General features: G+C 38.9%; 1 protein-coding gene across 1 annotated transcript; it reads right to left on the reverse strand.

Moving 5' to 3' along the window:
• Positions 1–6,082: 6,082 nt before the first annotated feature.
• Positions 6,083–18,286, reverse strand: LOC121729490 (gustatory receptor for sugar taste 64f-like). The gene is made up of 10 exons (XM_042118013.1): positions 18,134–18,286; positions 16,540–16,664; positions 15,535–15,720; positions 12,067–12,209; positions 11,288–11,410; positions 10,001–10,161; positions 9,144–9,191; positions 8,326–8,482; positions 6,617–6,706; positions 6,083–6,340 (listed from the first exon to the last, which is right to left on the reverse strand). Exons 1-10 carry the CDS (start codon positions 18,274–18,276, stop codon positions 6,275–6,277), a joined length of 1,242 nt encoding a protein of 413 aa, XP_041973947.1. The 5' UTR covers positions 18,277–18,286; the 3' UTR covers positions 6,083–6,274.
• Between the last annotated feature and the right edge of the window lie 205 nt (positions 18,287–18,491).

The raw sequence follows: 18,491 nt of genomic DNA on the forward strand, positions 1-18,491 counted from the left end.
TATAACAGGGGTACACATTTTTATTTAATTCCTATACTTAAATTAACAGTACACTTAGAGAATGTGTTCCGAAGCTGTATTAGTATTTTTGCTACCTACGGCAATTTCACTTGAATAATTAGCTAGCGAGACGTCAGATGGCTGTAGCCAACGCGCGTACTTTCATTTACATCATATACATTCGTCAGTTTGACAGTTTTGAATTGAGGAATTGCTAAATGTGACCATTTTAGCCCCGCTGATCCCTACCATAGTAAAGTTATTATTTATTGTAAAATATTATGTTTGCACAATTTTATGTATTTATGTACAATTTGAACCCAATTTTAAGGGTGTTTTAAAATCATTTGAAGGAAAAACGTTAATGGGTAGGAAGAGTTTTATAACCTAGTGTGATTTAAATGTTAAATACTTACTGTTAAATAATAAGTTGTGTGTTGTAAAAATATCAAGTTTAGTAAGATGAATGTTGTTAAAATATGTCATAATTACAATTAACTTTAAGCTAGTCTAACTCTATACTTATTTTTATACCTACAGGTAGTTTCTTATATTTAAAATTCAGAAGATAATGTTTATTAATGTTTTCATATTATATTTATTTCAGGTACCATAAAGATTTCATGCTTACTAATAAGCATATTGACACTGTGTATACACATTTTATATATCTATATAAAATGTGTATACACATATTTTTTCCTTATCTGTTACGTTACAAAAGGCGCATGACAGACAAGAAATATTGTATAACGTCAAGGTAAAATATTTTTGTTAGAAGGGGGGTATGTGTATTGTGCATACTGTAAAGTGCCAATCATTATTATTTACGTGCCAATAATAATAATTATTATTATTGTATAGTTTACCAGTTTAGCTTCAATCTTAAAAATATTTTTATTCATTTGCCAAAATGAAACACTTTTTATTTTTTTATAATATTTACAATAACAATATTTTTATTACTTCCAACGACGTTAAAAATATAAAAATTCAGATTTCATAGTAATTCGAACGAATTACGTTTCTTAACATGATCATAAGCTTTGTCCACACTGTGCCTTTTTCTGTTCGTCAAGGGCATGCGTCATAGCGCAGTCAACAGCGAACGTGAGGGATGCCCGCGACGCATGCCCTCTGACCGTATCCAAAACTTCAAAAATAACAATATTGGCGTTGCGTTACTTGACGCATTCAATTATTGAATGCGCCAATTCATATAACAATAAGTTGATGACGAAAATTGAAGATGAAAGTGCACAGTGTGGACATAGCTATACATTCATACAAACTCTACAATTTTCCTGCAGCGGAAAAATTAATAAATAACGGAAAGAAACCCACAATATTTTCCCGTTTACAGGTACTGAGTTATTAGTATAGGGTTGTTGATTAATGTTATTTACCACATATTATTCATTTTTTGGGTATCCTTACGTGAAATATAATAAGTACTCTCTGAGGTCATTTGGTTGAGTTATGTCAAATCTGTTCGTCGTGCTCCGGCAACTGGGCTTGACATAATACGACCAAATTACTTAGGTCTGCCATCTGCCTATGCTGCACTATCGAGAAATTGATAAATATCAACTTCTCGATAATGACAAATTTTATTTAGCCTTCAAGCAAACGATTTAAAATGGCGTACGTGTTGTGTTAAAGCTAGAGCTATATGGGCAGAAGACTTATAGACTAGACTAGAGAAAAATATATAAAAAATCACAGTTTGCCGCGTGGTATAAAGAGCCCCTCTCTTTATACCACGCGGCAAACTGTGATTTTTTATTAGTTATTACCAGCGTTGCCAGACGTCCCGATTTAGGCGGGACGTCCCGATTTTTCCATCAAAATTAAATGTCCCGCGCGAGACAGGCTCAGTCCCGCTTTTCGGGGAAAGCCCGAACGTACGTGCAGCGTGCTGAGAATGAAAGGTGCGTAATGAAGATAAGAGTGTCGGAGGTGGATTTTATATGGCTACTTTAGCTATCTATTGCCACGTAAACGTCATTTTAACGCAAATAAAAAGATAAAAAATTAAAAAAAACTTTTGATTTTATACCTTTTTTTACTTTGTCCCGCTTTTGGCCAAAAAATCCCGCTTTTTCACTCAAAAAGTTCAAAAGTCCCGACTTGGCACAAAAAAAAAAACTGGCAACGCTGGTTATTACACTCATAAAACCGCGCCGGTGGCCTATTCTCCCTACCTTACAAATTTTCGATCACGCCTTCGCGCCTTGCTAATGTAATTTTATATTTTTTTAACCATCCAACAAGCGCGCAAAGGTGGAAGAGCAAAGCACTTCAAAAACTCAGTTTTTCCAGTTACACCATCATAATATTGGCAGTTTAGTAAAGCATGAACCACCAAATTATAAAGTGGCATTGTTAAAGCCCACAATCGGCGCCATATTGTCTCATCCATAATTCCATTACGTCGTGATGAACTTTATGACTCGAACTAATGGCCAAGGACAATCGCTAAACAATACTACTCGTAAACTATAGGCTTATGAACGCCTCTTAGCCTCCTTCAAATTGGGGAAGAAAAAGGTTTTAGTCTGGAGAAATAGACATCAAATTTAAACTAGTCTGTTTTATAAAAAAAAACAACACACTAAGGCTGGCTGCATACACAAATTTTCCGTATTCGATTTCCGAATTCGTTTTCAATTTCGAATTCCGTGAGACTAGCGCAATAGTCCGTTTTTTTTTCACGCGCGTACGCGCGCGCGCTGGCTTGCATTTAAAACGTGCAATGCGAAATTCGTTCCGATCAGATCAGAGAGCCAACGTGTGCGCCAGTTAATATATTTTCTACTGATTTCATGCATTGATTTGCGAAAACGTGTACTTTAAAATTAAAAAATTGTGCGTGTTATATCTTTACGCAAAAGCTACATAAAATTTTTAGAGAAAAACATTTTACTGAAGCTTTACAGTTTACTTTGACTATAAACACAGTTCGGTTAACTTGGAGGATTAGTACAAAATATAAATAAATCCGTAACTTTTTTTTTACGTAAGTAATGAAAGTCTAAATATCTCAATGTCAAATTACAAAAAAGTGAAGTTAAGTTTTTGTTTCCTTGCGGCCAAAGATTGAATTAGGTAAATATATAGTAATTTTATTTGCGAATAAGTCTAGAAGAAAATTGTTGTTATTTGTATAATTATTTGTAGAAGTATAATATAGTTTAAAGATGTGAGAAATAAAATTTCAATATTACGTGTAATGTATAGCAATAAAATTAATGTAAATACGTGACTGTTTGAAGTGTTGTATGGATGTCAAATAAAGAGTATTTTTAAATTGAATCAAGTTTTCTTACATTTACCTAATATTATACGTATAATGTATATTCGAAAAGACAGACAAGGGTTTAGCGGCGCGGCGACTTTTTGTTGCAAAATGCACGATAGTATCGTACGTTTACATTCTGCAACGAAAAGTCGCCGTGTGCTGGGGGCTGGGGCCCTAAATGCTATCGCCTTGTACAGTGTCACTTTAAAGACAGCGGCTGGCGGCTGCTGCAGCCGCCAGCCGCTGTCTTTAAACTCATCCAAAGTTGATAGCCTCACCGCTCACGCCTTGACAATGTCATCCAAGTGCCACGATATCAGAGTAAACAGAACTAACGAGTAGGCCGACTCTGTAGGCCTAGAACGAAACCGTTTTGAGACTCAAACAATCGGACGAGAATGGCGCGTCCCGTTAGAGAAGGACGTGGCATTCTCGTTCGATTGTTTGAGTCTCAAAACGGTTTCGTGGTACGGCCCCAGAACTCAGAAGAGATGTCGAAAATACGTTTGACTTAGAATGTTACATCGGCCGGCGCGGGCGTTACTAAGCATAATTATTGTGAAACACTCAGTGAAACATGTTGAAAGTGACAGTCGCGCCCAACTCGCGTATGTTCGCCCGTTTCTTTCAAGTCGAGGTACTCCTTTTATTGTCTACTCTGACGATGTCTAGGTATATATAATATAAACACTCTACCTTCTACATAAGTAAGACATGGAGGTGATAACACCTGGCCGCACGCGTGTTGCCCGCATCACCACAAAATCGTCTATGAAATGACAGGGTGCAGCCAATAACATGCATGTCAACAAAGGACGGCAACGCACCTGCAGGCTCTTCTAATGTCGCAAGTGTCCATTGGCGACAGTAGTTGCTTTCCATCAGGTGATCCGTTTGCTCATCGATGATAGAAAAAGGGCCCTATAACTTATGTATGTAAAAGTATAGACTTAGGAAAATTATACACAAAGTCGTTGAATATTAGATTTTCAGAGACTTGACCAGTGACACTGTTGTCTTGCCAAGAGATTAGAGAATACATTTTGTAGTTTTTTACCCAAACTGCATGATTTACATGAAAGTATATCGAAGCTATATCAATGTAGTATTATTAACCAGCATCCTTAGCATGACTACTGTAGAAATACGAAAGTATAGACAAACAGCGGAGATAAACTGAAGGTGCCGTTCCGATCTTTACCGCGGTTAGCCGCGATCGACAATAAATTTTATACGTGGGAGAGCCATGCTTCGGCACGAATGGGCCGGCTCGACCGGAGAAATACCACGTTCTCACAGAAAACCGGCGTGAAACAGCGCTTCCGCTGTGTTTCGCCGAGTGAGTGAGTTTACCGGAGGCCCGATTCCCTTCCCTATCCTCCCCTATTCCCTTCCCTTCCAATCCCCACCCCCCCCTATTACCCTATTCCCTCTAAAAGGCCGGCAACGCACCTGCAGCTCTTCTGATGCTGCGAGTGTCCATGGGCGACGGAAGTTGCTTTCCATCAGGTGACCCGTTTGCTCGTTTGCCCCCTTATTTCATAAAAAAAAAAACAAATATAATGCCTCTAGACATAGCTATATAACCTAAAAATTCAAATAAAATCCTACTTTATGACGTATTATTTACTAAATAGTCTATGTCATATTAAAGTGGCATTTTAATTGATTTTTTGTCGATCGCGGCAACCCGCGAGAGCGAAGTAACCACTCCTCAAATACTGTAGTGCCTGGGACAAGATTTTTATATGTCCGTATGGTTGCCCAAGCACATACGGCATTCTCGCATCGTAGTCGGCCTAGACCAGAGGAAAGAACTAGTCAATACGTCTGGGACCAACTATGTGCGGGTTTCCTCACAATGTTTTCCTTCACCGTACGAGCGTCCGTATTATGTACTTCAGATCAGAAAATGTCTCATAGGTACACGCCTCCACCCGGGTTCGAACCTGCACCCTCTAGGAGTGCGAACCGAAGGTCTACCCATTAGGCCACGGACGCTCTTACGGACGAAGCTATAACAATGTTGAACATAAAATCGGCGTACTCAAAGTTTTTGCTTCACGTACCGCGATGAAAGATGGCAAATTTCAAAGTAATAAAGCTTCACAATTGAATTATAAGTCTGAAACTCCAGTAATATGTAGGCTCGTTACTCGTGTAGGTGTGATTTGCATACTGAACATTATCCTGCAGATTTAATAAAGACGCCGTTTATTAACACGTAAAATATGAAATGTACGTAAGACTAATTAAAATGAGACATGATTAAAAATGGTTTCTAAATTATATATAAGTACACTAGGGTAAATCGTACGACCCATAAAATAAATACTAACTATATATTATATAATTCATGTTCAATCACGCCTGTGTACGTACACATATTTTTACACATAGATGAAACCAATTTTGGTTTCGTTTGACAGCTCAAGATGGTTGCTCTATTCCGCTAGGTACTTATATTAACTTTAGGGAGAACGTGAATTTCGAATAAGCCATAATTAACCCATCAAGCCCCATAAGCTCACCGGTGAGCAAGACACAATAGAATAACAATAGATTTCCAAGAATACACGATCGAAGGATTAATAGGGCCTGTCCACATCTCCATAGTAAGTTTACGTGACGAGCAAATTTACGTTAACGTAACATAAAATGCACTTCACGATATAGCAACATTGTACGTCGCCATGCCTTGTAAAACTGGTACATTCTTCACTACTGGTCTTGATGTGGACCGCACAATACGTGTTCTGCTTTTGCTAATAATTATTAAAAACGGAGAAAGAGCAGAAAAAAGACGTGCATTTTTACGTTACGTTGACGTAAACTTACACGACACGTCAACATACCGTGCCACGTAATCGACGTTGTTTCTAATTGCACCGTTCCACGTTGATGACATCGTGACGTGGAGATGTGAATTGTGGACAAGCCCTAAGGCTTATCAGATATAATCAGATAACATGCTTATATTATGTCATTATCAGGCAGTTGTATCAGAACTAGCTCGTATGTGATGACTGTCGATATAACCTGAAAATAAGATATAAACAATATTTTAAAAAGATTAAACCGACTCCAAAATTCTAATTAAAATTCCCTATCTCAAAAACTACTTAACCGATTTTGATGAAACTTGCAGCATGGCACATTTGTTCAGACTCTCATATAGACTAACATTGTGCTAACATATACGAAAACTGAGCTGTTCTGGAAATATTACATACATAGTACATACGCGTCGAAATTACAATTTACACCGGTGTAGTAAAATCCTTATCAAGATATTCCATAAAAATTTATACTTACTGATAAAATTGTGTTCCTGGATATATAAAACATTTTGAGGCCAGACAGATGTACTTTGGATTGAAACACTTGGTCCATGAAACGTTGAAACTGAAAAGTGAACGAAAATATGAGATACTAGCTGTAATGTTTGCCGGGTTTGTCTAACAATGTTTGCCGGGTAACCGGCAAACATTGTTTTGCCATATAAATTATTTCTTGTATCAATATACAAAATAGATAAAATCCTATTCTCAGGCCTAACGAATGTATAGTCCGTGCAATCCACGAAGACGCGCCCCACCAATTTTTGGGTGAGCAGCTTTCCCTTTGACCATGACGGTTTCTTTGGGCGAAGCTAAACGAGCGGAATTTGTGAGTTGTGTCGCAGAATTTCTGCCGGGCAGAATTCTGCTGCATTCAGTTTCATACAAAAGTCCTGTTTGATTCACACGAGTGTAATTTTGTGAGTCTTGATTTGTATGAAAAGGTATTTACGCGGCAGAAATCCTGCGACTCTCAGACTCTCAGACTGCGACACATCTCTCAAATTACGCTTGTTTGGCTACACGGTACACCCAATTATTCTTAATTGGTATATTTAATGTAGTGGTGCACTCATAGGTAATTAGTGTGTACCGATAACACTCAAACATTGGCGAAAGCTTGCATACATATACTATAAACGATTAGGAGGAATAGTGGGGCGCGCCTTCATGGATTGCACGGACTATATCAGAGAAGTTGATTCCTAGGCAGAAGGCGGACCTAAAGTGATTCGGTCGCGTTAAGCCAAACCCATCCGGTCGATCGAAGCTAACATGGAATTGACATGAGCCGACCAAATGACGTAGGTCCGTCAACGGTCGAGGAATCAACTTCTGTACAATGTACATACAAAATTGTATTAAAATCGGTTGAATCGTTTTGGAGGAGTTCGCGCACGTTTTCAGTGCTCCGAGTCCCCGGCGGTTCGTAATCAAAAATGTATTGGCTTCTCAGACTGGCCATAGACGGCCGCAAGCTGCAGTCGGGATTGACTGCTCTAGAGCGGTCCCGTTGAACGACCGCTCTGACCGCTCAAGAACTGCTCGAGCGGTCCGTGTATTGCGGATATGAATTTAGTATGGAAACTGCAGATCGCCAACCGACTGCAAGATCCGTATGTGGCCGGCCTTAGGGAGCAATATGAGAATCTCAGTTAGAAACAATACACAAGTACGGTAAGGTCGGCCTGCAAACATTTCAATAGGATCCAACGGCCTTTCCCTAGCGCCCCTAATGACGACGCTGCGAACTGCGAAAACTCTGCGAAACCAAAGCAAAACAGCAATAGAGCGAGATGCAATATAATGCACTGTCGTGTGGCGGATGAGACAGTAAGTGTCATGCCACACGATGCGGTGCGGCGGCGGTGTAGCGCCTGACCGGTGCCGCTCCGGTTTCCTACATATAAAAATCCCGCCGTCCCGGTGCGCTCCAGCGCTGCACCGCATACCGCATCGAGGGGTGTATACTGTATGTATTGGTGGAGCTCGGGTCCGTCGCTGCTACGGTACTGCAAAACGTTGCGGCGCCGCACTCATCGTGTGGCCGGTAGTCCGGCGAGATGGCCTCCGGTGCGGCGCCGCACCGCGTCGTGACTCGTGTGGCATGGCTGGAATCGGTTAGCCGCTGTTTCGCAGTTCGCAGCGTCGGTGGACGAGAGGCGTAAGAGGTCGAGAGCTTACCTGAGGGCTATAAGCAGTAGCCGGTATAGTATGAAGAGCGTTCAGGGGTTCCCTGGTCAGTGTGTGGAGGTAGGCCGTCGACGTGAACGTCATCAGCGCTTTTGTTAGCACGCTGACGTTGAACATGAAGAAGTGGGTCACTTCAAGCCAGGAGAGGCTAAAAAGGTGTGTGTAATGGTTATTTGATTGTGATTAAAATTTCTTTATTATTATTCTAGTTGTATTTGAATTGCTATAAAAGGCGACGAAACCAAACCAACGACATCAATAACTGATGCCGCTGTAGTACCATTGGTTAAGTGACCAACCAACTAACTGAGACACCATTGAGAAACAGGAGTCGCAACCAAACGAACACCAGCGACCCTAGTATAACCACAGTAGAAATGCGAAAGTATAGAAACTCTGTGGAGATAAACTGAAGGTGCTGTTCCGATCTTTACTGCGGCTTTCTTCGACCGACAAAAATGCAAATAAAATATAGTCTATGTCATAAAGTTAGGATTTTATTTGAATTTTTGTCGGCCGCGGTTAGCCGCCTTAAAGATCGGAACGGTACCTTCAGTTTATCTCCACAGTTTTTCTATATTTTCGCATTTCTACTGTGGCCATGCTAGGGCAGCTGATGAGTAACTTAGTGATGACCTCGTTAAGTGTGTGCTACATCTAAATTCTAAGTAATATATTTTTAAGAATCTTCAAATAGTTTGAACAACTTTAATAAGTAGAATATTTATTCTGTCTCCTCAGCCTTGATTGAATTTAATTGCTATTTTAATTTAAATCATTGACATAATGGCTAGTAAGCTAGAAATTACCTTTCAGACACCTGCGCACTGGCGTTTATGAATTTATGTCTATGATATCTGGAAAGCATAATATAAAGCTAAATTAACACAGTCATCTAGGACTGACAAAAACAGTCAAAACTGTTATAGGTCTACCAGAATCTGATGGCAAAAAGGGAGAAAATAAATTGATTCTAGCAATACCGGGGTAATTGGAATAAAACATTTTGATCCTTTTTTTCTTATAGCGGCTGATTCTGTGTGTTAAACATAGGGTTGCCAACTATACTGTTTTGAACAGTATTATACTGTTATTCACTAAATTATACTTTTTACTGTTGAACAAAAATAAAGTATACAAAATACTGTTTTTAGCATCAAAGTGAGAACACTTTATTATGCCATATTAAACTTAGACGCTTAGACATTTTATTTTTATTTTTAGTAAGTTTGGCGAGAAGCTCTAATAATGTACGTATTTAAACGAATAAATAAATAATATACTGTTCATTTTTCTAAAATACTGTTTAAAATATTTTAGTGATCTGAATATACTCTATTTCTTGTGAAAAAAGTTGGCAACCCTAGTTAAACATGCAAATATAAAAATGTATCCAATGATCAAGGGTATTTTTTGAAAATCTGCTGTCAAAAATTGACATCAGATTCTGGTAGACCTATAAATTACTATACCATGTTGATTTCTAGCCAAATCTATACATCAAAGACGTTCTAATGCAATCAAAGAAATAGCTGGTTTTATATCAATTGTTCCGGAATAAGAAACAGATAAGAACGGACCGAACGGAAGGAAACGGAAGAGAACATATAATATAATATTTCTCTGGTATCAAAAACTTAAACAAAATAACGTCATTTCTACTTACTGTATATAAACGTATATATTCTTGCAGATGTACACCAGGTTGACGGCAAAGGACATGAATATGAAGGTGTTGTATCTGTCGTCGACGGCTCGCACCAGCTTCGCCAGGCGCGTGTAGTAGCCCTGTATGTCGCGCCATTGCACGTTTTTGTTGTACCTACACTGGATGCAAAAAAGGAAATTAAAAAAATTGAGAGGTGTCAAGGGACACCCGGATGAAATGAAGTTATATAAAAAGACACAAAAAAAAAATAGAGAGAGAGGAATAAAATAGGAGAGGCTTACAATTATAGCATTTTTGATGTAATTGTTATATACCGACACTTTTGTGTCATGTCGTTACAACTTTTTCGTCTAGCCCCCTTTCGCAACGCGCGATAAGGAACATCGTTCCAAAAAGCTATATAAAACTAGAAAAGCTTCTTTCCAGCAATGAGCCTGCTCATTTAGTTTCTAATGATGATGTGTTGAGGACGGGAGTGTTCCTAAATCATGTCAGCTTTCAAACGAAAAAACTAGATCGAAATCGATCCATCCCTTTGGATGCAATGATACCACGGTTAGTGTCTAAACACACCATGCCGAAGTTCCGCGGCGGAAGTTCGGCATGATTATGTCAGCAATGTAAAACGCATACAATATAACGCGACAGAATTTCGGCATAATGTGTCATCGGTAATTTAAAATACATTTCAGGCGGAATCATGCAGAACTTCCGTCGCGGAACTTCGGCATGGTGTGCTTGGTTTAGACACTTAGACGCACATACACACCCTTCCACAGAAGATACGTCAAACTCGCAACACCTTTTTTTGGGAATGCACAAAACGAGTCTGGTTAGGTCAGGGCCGGACCGTGAGCTTACGAGGCCCTGGGCTGAAACTACTTAGGGCCACAACATTTTAACTGTCAGTTCATAGTACCAACACCTAATTTAAATTGTATAATAAACCTTGATCGTAGGATTCTCACGGATACCAACAAAAATTTAATAAAATTATGAATTCTTTCTATTTTTGACTTGACTTAGCTGGGGGCCGGAGGTCCTTGAACTCATGGGGCTCTGGGCTTAAGCCCAAATAGCCATATAGTAGATCCGGCCCTGGGTTAGGTCAGCCTGCATCAGTCTGACCGGATTGATCGGCTTCGTAGTAAATGAGCGCCTTTACCAATTAAATTAATACTTCGATCGTGGATTCCAGGAAATGCTATTGTATTCTATTGTTGTCGCGATCACCGGTGGTTCTCTAATTATGCTATCGAATGCAACTCAGGATGCAGATCGTACCTTTTTCAGTCTTACAGCAAGTGCGTAGTTGAAATCTTGGAACCTGTTCATGAGATATACCGTCACAGATACTATCATGGCGTCTAGGAACGCCATTAAAAACGTCTTCTGCAGTTTGCTTATCTGAAATATTGACGTCATAACTTAGTAAGGGAAATCAGAATGGATGCTTCCGTGGTCTAGAGGCTTAGACCTTAATGCTTAGCAGTTAGCTTTTTACTGAGTGGTTGTGGATTAAATTCCTATTATGGAATTAACAGCTGATGTTTCGCCTTCAGAGAGATGATCCATGCGGGTATGTTGCGTCTGATTTCTTGCCGGTCATGTTGGTCATCCGTCCCACTTCATTATTAAAATAAGGAAGGAACAGAAACTGTATTTTGTTTCCGCACACAGTTAGCCACAATAATTAATACTTGCTAAAAGCCAAGCTTTGTGAGGGCTCGCGTCGTCTTTGCGTGGTTAAATGATCTAAGCAGGTTTTCTTATATTTTAATAGTAACCAAACCTTGACTGACCGACGCGATGATAACACATGTGCATATAAATTAAAATAACTATGTTATAGCACAAATTCATATGTGTGATCGTTTTTCCGTAAAGTGTACCACAAATGTGCTCAGGTTGTGGGATATACTAGGGCTCTTCGTTCGCACTTCGCCCTGATAATTTCGTTACAGGATGATGTTACCGCGGTAAAATCGAACAGGATATGGATTCCTGTAACACGTTACAAGAATCCATGTCCTGTTCGACTTATTTTGAAACAAGAAGGTTACCTGCATCGCACAAGCAGCGAAATAACTGAAGGGTATGACGTTGAAAGTGAAATCGTAGTAATATTCGTAGTAGCCCCGTACAGTACACTCTGTGCTCAGGCACGCCTTGTGCACCGAGTACACCAGGTATATTAGGTCTTCTACTGTGAACAAATGTTTAAAAGTATAGAATCAATGGTATGTGGGAGAATAAGAAATATTTTAAATTTTAATTTATAATTAATTACTTCCGCAATAGTTTTTGTTGAATAGTCAATTGATATTTGGCCAGTCAGTTGACAGTAGATGGATAGTCAGTTGATACGTCATAGACGAACACGCCTCTCCCCCACTCGGTTCTCTTCCCCTTCTATCAACACAACTTTATAAAAAGGCGATGACTTATTATCGACAGATCAGAAGTTGTCTGATTTTGGGCACGGCAAGACGCTGCTCTGAACTGTCTTTAGAATAACTTGGAAATATATCTGGTGAGTTGTTTTATATTTATAAAAATAAATTAATAATGATAATAATTACTAATTTGTGATAATGATGCTTAATGAATTATATTATGTAATATGTATACATATTTTGTCTATTTGTGATGTAGTTGTTATTTAAATAAATTGTTTGTTTTATATATTTTATGTTTCTTTTATTTTTCTCTCACAGATATTCTACTTATACAGATCTGTTACGTTCATACTATATTCCGACTTAAATCGCTTCCGAACAACATTGACAAATTTGACAGATAAGTGAAACAAAAGATACGAAATGCCATTTACATAAGAGACAGACTAAATAAAAGACGACTCAATTGTGTCGTATTTGAAGCTTCACAACGCGCGCGGTAGTAACATAATATCTGCTTTGAGTTTTTTATATAATATATCATTGTATAGAATATTATGTTAGGGTAAAAGCTCCAACAGCAATAAATCCTAAGATTTTCTAGTAAAATCTAAGATATACCAATAGGCTACTTCACCTATATTCAATTTCATTGAACAAATACATATTTCTAGTAGAACTTGGCCTAGGAAACCGTATTTCACCCTTATCATCAAATAAAAGCTTATGATTGATAAATAAAGTCGATTTGAAAATATGATTTTATTTGTACTGACGAAAACGCTTTTGCGGTACTTCCGAATTGGATGTGACGTCATTCTATTCGTAATTTAATATATTTTATTTTTATAAATTATCTCCATTTATTGTAGACGGGAAATGAAATGGCCAAAACTTTTTTCCAAAAGTTTTCAACATTACAAATGATTTCTAATTTCTTAATTAATTCTTTTATAATTTTTGGGCACTTTTAGACGCGTACATTTAGCATATAAAAAATGTTCAATAAAGAGAGCTTAAAATACAAAACGTATGACGTCACACTATGGCAGACAGTGTTTTCGGCGCCATTTATAAGGCATATTTTTTCATTAACATTTTTATGGGTTTCTACTGTGTAAAATATTAAAATATTCGTTTTTTTGTGATAATGAATGATTATGAAGCGATTAGCATGAAGAAAAAAATGAGGTCAAGTAGCCTATTCCTAATGGTAAATGTCCGAAAAGATTTGCGACACGAACTCTTAACACCATATAATTGGTAAACCTTAGGATTTACGTTAATGGCATGGTAAATGTTAAAAAAAAAACGGCCAAGTGAGAGTCGGACTCGCGCACGAAGGGTTCCGTACGTTATATGTAATACGTTTTGGTATTAAATGGAATGGATGGTAGACACAAAAATAAGGAGAAATTTAAAAAGCTATGTTTGTACGTGAGTCGATGTCCTGAGCTACTCAATCAACTACACTCTCTCACTGACTCCATCACATTGCAATATTCATTGCAACTTGCGTTCGTTGACGCATTCAATTATTGAATGCGCCAATACGAAAGTTGATGACGAAAATTGAAGACGAAAGCGCATAGTGTGGACATAGTTATAAAGAGCGAAAGTTGGCAAAAATGTGTTTGTTTGGGAGCCTCCCTTAATTATTATTAATTTTATTCCAATTTTAGTACTAATTATTAAATTACAAATAATATAACAAGTGAGTATTTCAAGTGCCTACCTGTTGCCAGTGTCGATTGTTCAAGCGAAAAACTAGGGCAAATAAATCACGTTGTAATCTTATATATAAAAATGGATTTCCAAATGTGTTAGTCGCGCTTAAACTCGAAAACGGCTGAACGGATTGGGCTGATTTTAGTCTTAAAATATTCGTAGAAGTCCAGCGAAGGTTTTAAAGTGACACGAAGTTCACCGGGACAGCTAGTCTTCTTCTTATATATAAAAATGGATTTTCTAATGTGTTAGTCGCGCTAAAACTCGAAAACGGCTGGACGGATTAGGCTGATTTTAGTCTCAAAATATTCGTAGAAGTCCAGGGAAGGTTTTAAAGTGACACGAAGTTCACCGGTACAGCTAGTTAGGAATATAAATTTTATTATTTAAATAGGATATTTACTTTATTTTTAGTATTTGTTGTTATAGCGGCAACAGAAATACACAATCTGTAAAATTTTCAGAAGTCTAGCTATGGCGGTTCTTGACTCTTGAGATACAGCCTGGAGACAGACAGACGGACAGACATCGAAGTCTCACTAATAGGGTCTCGTTTTTACCCCTTGGGTACGGAACCCTAAAAAGAAGGAATCTTTTTCAATATTTATTATTGCGACCGCTGCAAGAAACCTTCAAATGAGGAGAATATTTTTTATAGCTTTTTATCAACTTCGCTTTTTATCAAGTTTCGCTCCACTGTTGCAGATATCTGTTGGTGATAGTAAACTCTTTCCATCAGGTGATCTAAAAGCTTTGCGGATTATCAGAATATTTTACGAAATACTCTATCTCATAAAATAACAGTATAACGAAATTATATTATGCTTATATTATATAGAAATAACATATAATTAACAATAAAATTAATTTATACGTGGGAGAGCCATGCTTCGGCACGAATGGGCCGGCTCGACCGGATTAATACCACGTTCTCACAGAAAACCGGCGTGAAACAGCGCTTGCGCTGTGTTTCGCCGAGTGAGTGAGTTTACCGGAGGCCCAATCCCCTAACCCCTACCCTATTCCCTTCCCTACCCTCAACTATTCCCTTCCCTTCCCTTCCCTACCCTCCCCTATTACCCTATTCCCTCTTAAAAGGCCGCAACGCACTTGCAGCTCTCCTGATGCTGCGAGTGTCCATGGGCGACGGAAGTTGCTTTCCATCAGGTGACCCGTTTGCTCGTTTGCCCCCTTATTTTATTAAAAAAAAAAAAAAAAAAAAAAAATTATCGCGCGGGAACCGTAAATTTTTCCAGGATAAAAAGTATCGTAAGCCCTTTTCCGGGACTTAAAGTAGCGCCAAACTAAGTTTCAGCAAAATCGGTTGAGCGGATCGGGCGTGAAAAGGTAACAAACAAAGGGACCTTCGCATTTATAATATTAAGTACGATACAATATACTTACTAATCCCCATTCCAAACAAGAAAATCAGCACTTTATTGACATCAATGTTCCTGCGACGTGCACTCTTCGGTATGAGGCGCTCTATTCTTTCTATCTCGTCCATCATGTTCCTCCAGTTCTTGCAAAATACCGACATGTGGATCGTCAGAAATAAGGCGAATGATGTTATTAGTATCTCCATTTTGTCTGAAAATTCATAAAGACCGGTTTCGGTGACGGTGGCCGGTTTCATTGAAACCAGGCCAGCTACGCAGGAGTAATTTTTATAGTGCTCAAGTGTGTGCGCAGTACACAAGAGCACTCTCTATTCCTTTACTCTCATAACCCAGTGGGACGGACGACCGACACGACTGGCGAGAGATCAGGCGCAGGACCGACTTTTTACATGCCCATCCGACGCATGGATCATCTTACTTGTCAGACAATCAGGTGATCAGCCTGCATTGTCCTAACCAAACTTGGAAATAACATGTTTCCAACGCGGGAATCGAACCCACGACCTCCGAGTCAAGAGCCGCGCTCTATACCACTAGACCACGGAGGCGTCAATATAAATAAAGACTATACAAGGTGTAACAAAACTAGTCAAGATTTGAACCAATCACAGAGCCTGAACCGTATCTTGAGACCGAGATGCATCTTGAGTACTGACTATTAATACCGGCCTAAGTGATAATTATACTTTAGGGGTTGTATGTGTTCCTGACATAGAGTTCACTGTGAAAGTAGCGGCGCTGAAGGAGTAATCTTTACTTTTGTATAGACAAATTCATGGCATTTTTCATGTTCGACCTACCTAGTACCTATACAATATACATTATGTTTTTTTTGTTTGTTTGCGGATAACTTCGCCATTTGTGAATCGATTTTTATGATTCTTTTTTTGTTGGAAAGAAAATACTTCACAGATAGTCCCATGATGAAAAAATACTGTTTGAAGTCGGTTCTTTTATTGTTAAAATTCTTTTACTGGATACGAATACCCTTTTCTTGTTCAATACTTACTTTGATATTCGTTTGCGTCAAGTTTGAATGAAGCCACCATGTTCAAAAGCAGCAATATCAAAATTAAACTCCGCAAGGCCGTATTGTGAAGATAGTATAACGTATAGAGGGATTTCCAAGTGCCTCTGAAAATAGAATATCATCGTGTTGTTTTAGGGCCCTTCCACACGACGGTTTTTTTGCGGACTAACGACGCGCGTTTGTCGCGCTCGGCTTCTGCGCGTTTTCATCGCGTTTTGGCAGATAATACACGTTCTTTTGACGCAAATGAAACGCGCGTTTGTGTCGATACAGACGCAAGATGAAAGCTAATGAAGCACGCTTTTAACACGCGTTTGTATCGATACAGACGCAAGATGAACGCTAATGAAACTAGCTTTACTGTGGTCCAAAGTGGCGCTGATTGATACACAACGTGACACGAACGCGATATAAACGCGAAACAGTCACGATACAAGCGTGCGCTTACATCACGTTCTAGTTGCGTTCAAGAAATAGGATCGTGTGTAAAGGTTAAAAGGTGTCGACTTCCTTGCGTTTGCTGAGCGTTCTACTTGCGTTTGTATATCGATACAAACCAGCATAAAAAAAGTCGTGTGGAAGGGCCCTTATGATACATACGGTCTACTATATTTGTCTAAAATATGTTTAATAGCTTATGCATGAAGAAGAAACAAACACAGACAAATCTTTTCATAGGGTCAGTTCATATTGGAACGTGATTGGGCGATGCGATGCATTTTTAAATGCGCCATTCAAAATTGGAACAGAATCCGCCGCCATAGGCGATATTAGTGCCAGTGTTTACGCTAGAGGCAGCACCAGCATTTATACGTGGGAGAGCCATGCTTCGGCACGAATGGGCCGGCTCGACCGGAGAAATACCACGTTCTCACAGAAAACCGGCGTAAAACAGCGCTTGCGGTGTGTTTCGCCGAGTGAGTGAGTTTACCGGAGGCCCAATCCCCTACCCTATTCCTTTCCCTACCCTCCCCTATTCCCTTCCCTTCCCATCCCTACCCTCCCCTATTAACCTATTCCCTCTTAAAATGCCGGAAACGCACCTGCAGCTCTTCTGATGCTGCGAGTGTCCATGGGCGACGAAGTTGCTTTCCATCAGGGGACCCGTTTGCTCGTTTGCCCCCTTATTTCATAAAAAAAAGAAACAAAAAAGTTCGACGTTTGACAACGTTTCTGTCAATATTGTGATATGACTTGTGCAACGTGTCGGATTTTGGTCAGATTATTTACTGTATATGCTAGTAGTGCCCTCTGCGTAAGTGCATCTTTCCAGGGCCTAGAGACAAGTGTCAAACGATTATCGTAAACGCCAACAAAATGTATGGGATTTGACATGGCGTTTACAGATCGACAAGGCTTTTTATGAACGTGAGCGGGGGCGCTGCACGTAAAGGAGAACTGTCAAAAATGACGTTTTTGTATGATGGCGGTGTTAGTTCCTTTTTTCGCCACGTTCATTTATAGCCTTGTCGATCTGTAATCGCTTGCCACTTGTCTAGTAGGGCTGTTCAATGTTTTAAAAAGCATTGCATTTTATCGTCTCGTCAGGTTGCAATGAGAATACTTTACTTACCTCGTATTCGCACTATTTTCTTGAAACAGACCAACAATTGGGACGAATCCCATTATTTTACCAAAAACTAACAACTTCCTTACACTTTTATAAAACGTCTTATCTGTTAGAGACTGTTGTTCTTTGGGTTGTTTATACTTCATATTACTAGACGTTGCGTCTTTCGGCGCGTTATATAGGTTTGGTAGGGTGAAAACCATTGCATCTGAAATATAATCAACAATTAGCTGATGTCTATCGGTATTTTACAGTAAAAGAAGCCCGTTACTATGTACCAAATTTAGAAAACAACAGTCCAATAATATATGATTTTAAAACAAACAAAATATTTTCTTTTTTTTTTAATTCTAAAGGTCCT

Source organism: Aricia agestis, chromosome 8 (genome assembly GCF_905147365.1).
Source record: "Aricia agestis chromosome 8, ilAriAges1.1, whole genome shotgun sequence".
Classification (NCBI taxonomy): domain Eukaryota; kingdom Metazoa; phylum Arthropoda; class Insecta; order Lepidoptera; family Lycaenidae; genus Aricia; species Aricia agestis.

Coding starts and splice junctions, on each gene's coding strand:
- LOC121729490 (XM_042118013.1), bottom strand. CDS start 18,276: ATGAAGTATAAACAACCCAAAGAACAACAGTCTCTAACAGATAAGACG. Junction 16,665..18,133: donor GAAAATAGTGCGAATACGAG/GTAAGTAAAGTA, acceptor TTCTATTTTCAG/AGGCACTTGGAAATCCCTCT. Junction 6,341..6,616: donor CCAGGAACACAATTTTATCA/GTAAGTATAAAT, acceptor TCTTATTTTCAG/GTTATATCGACAGTCATCAC.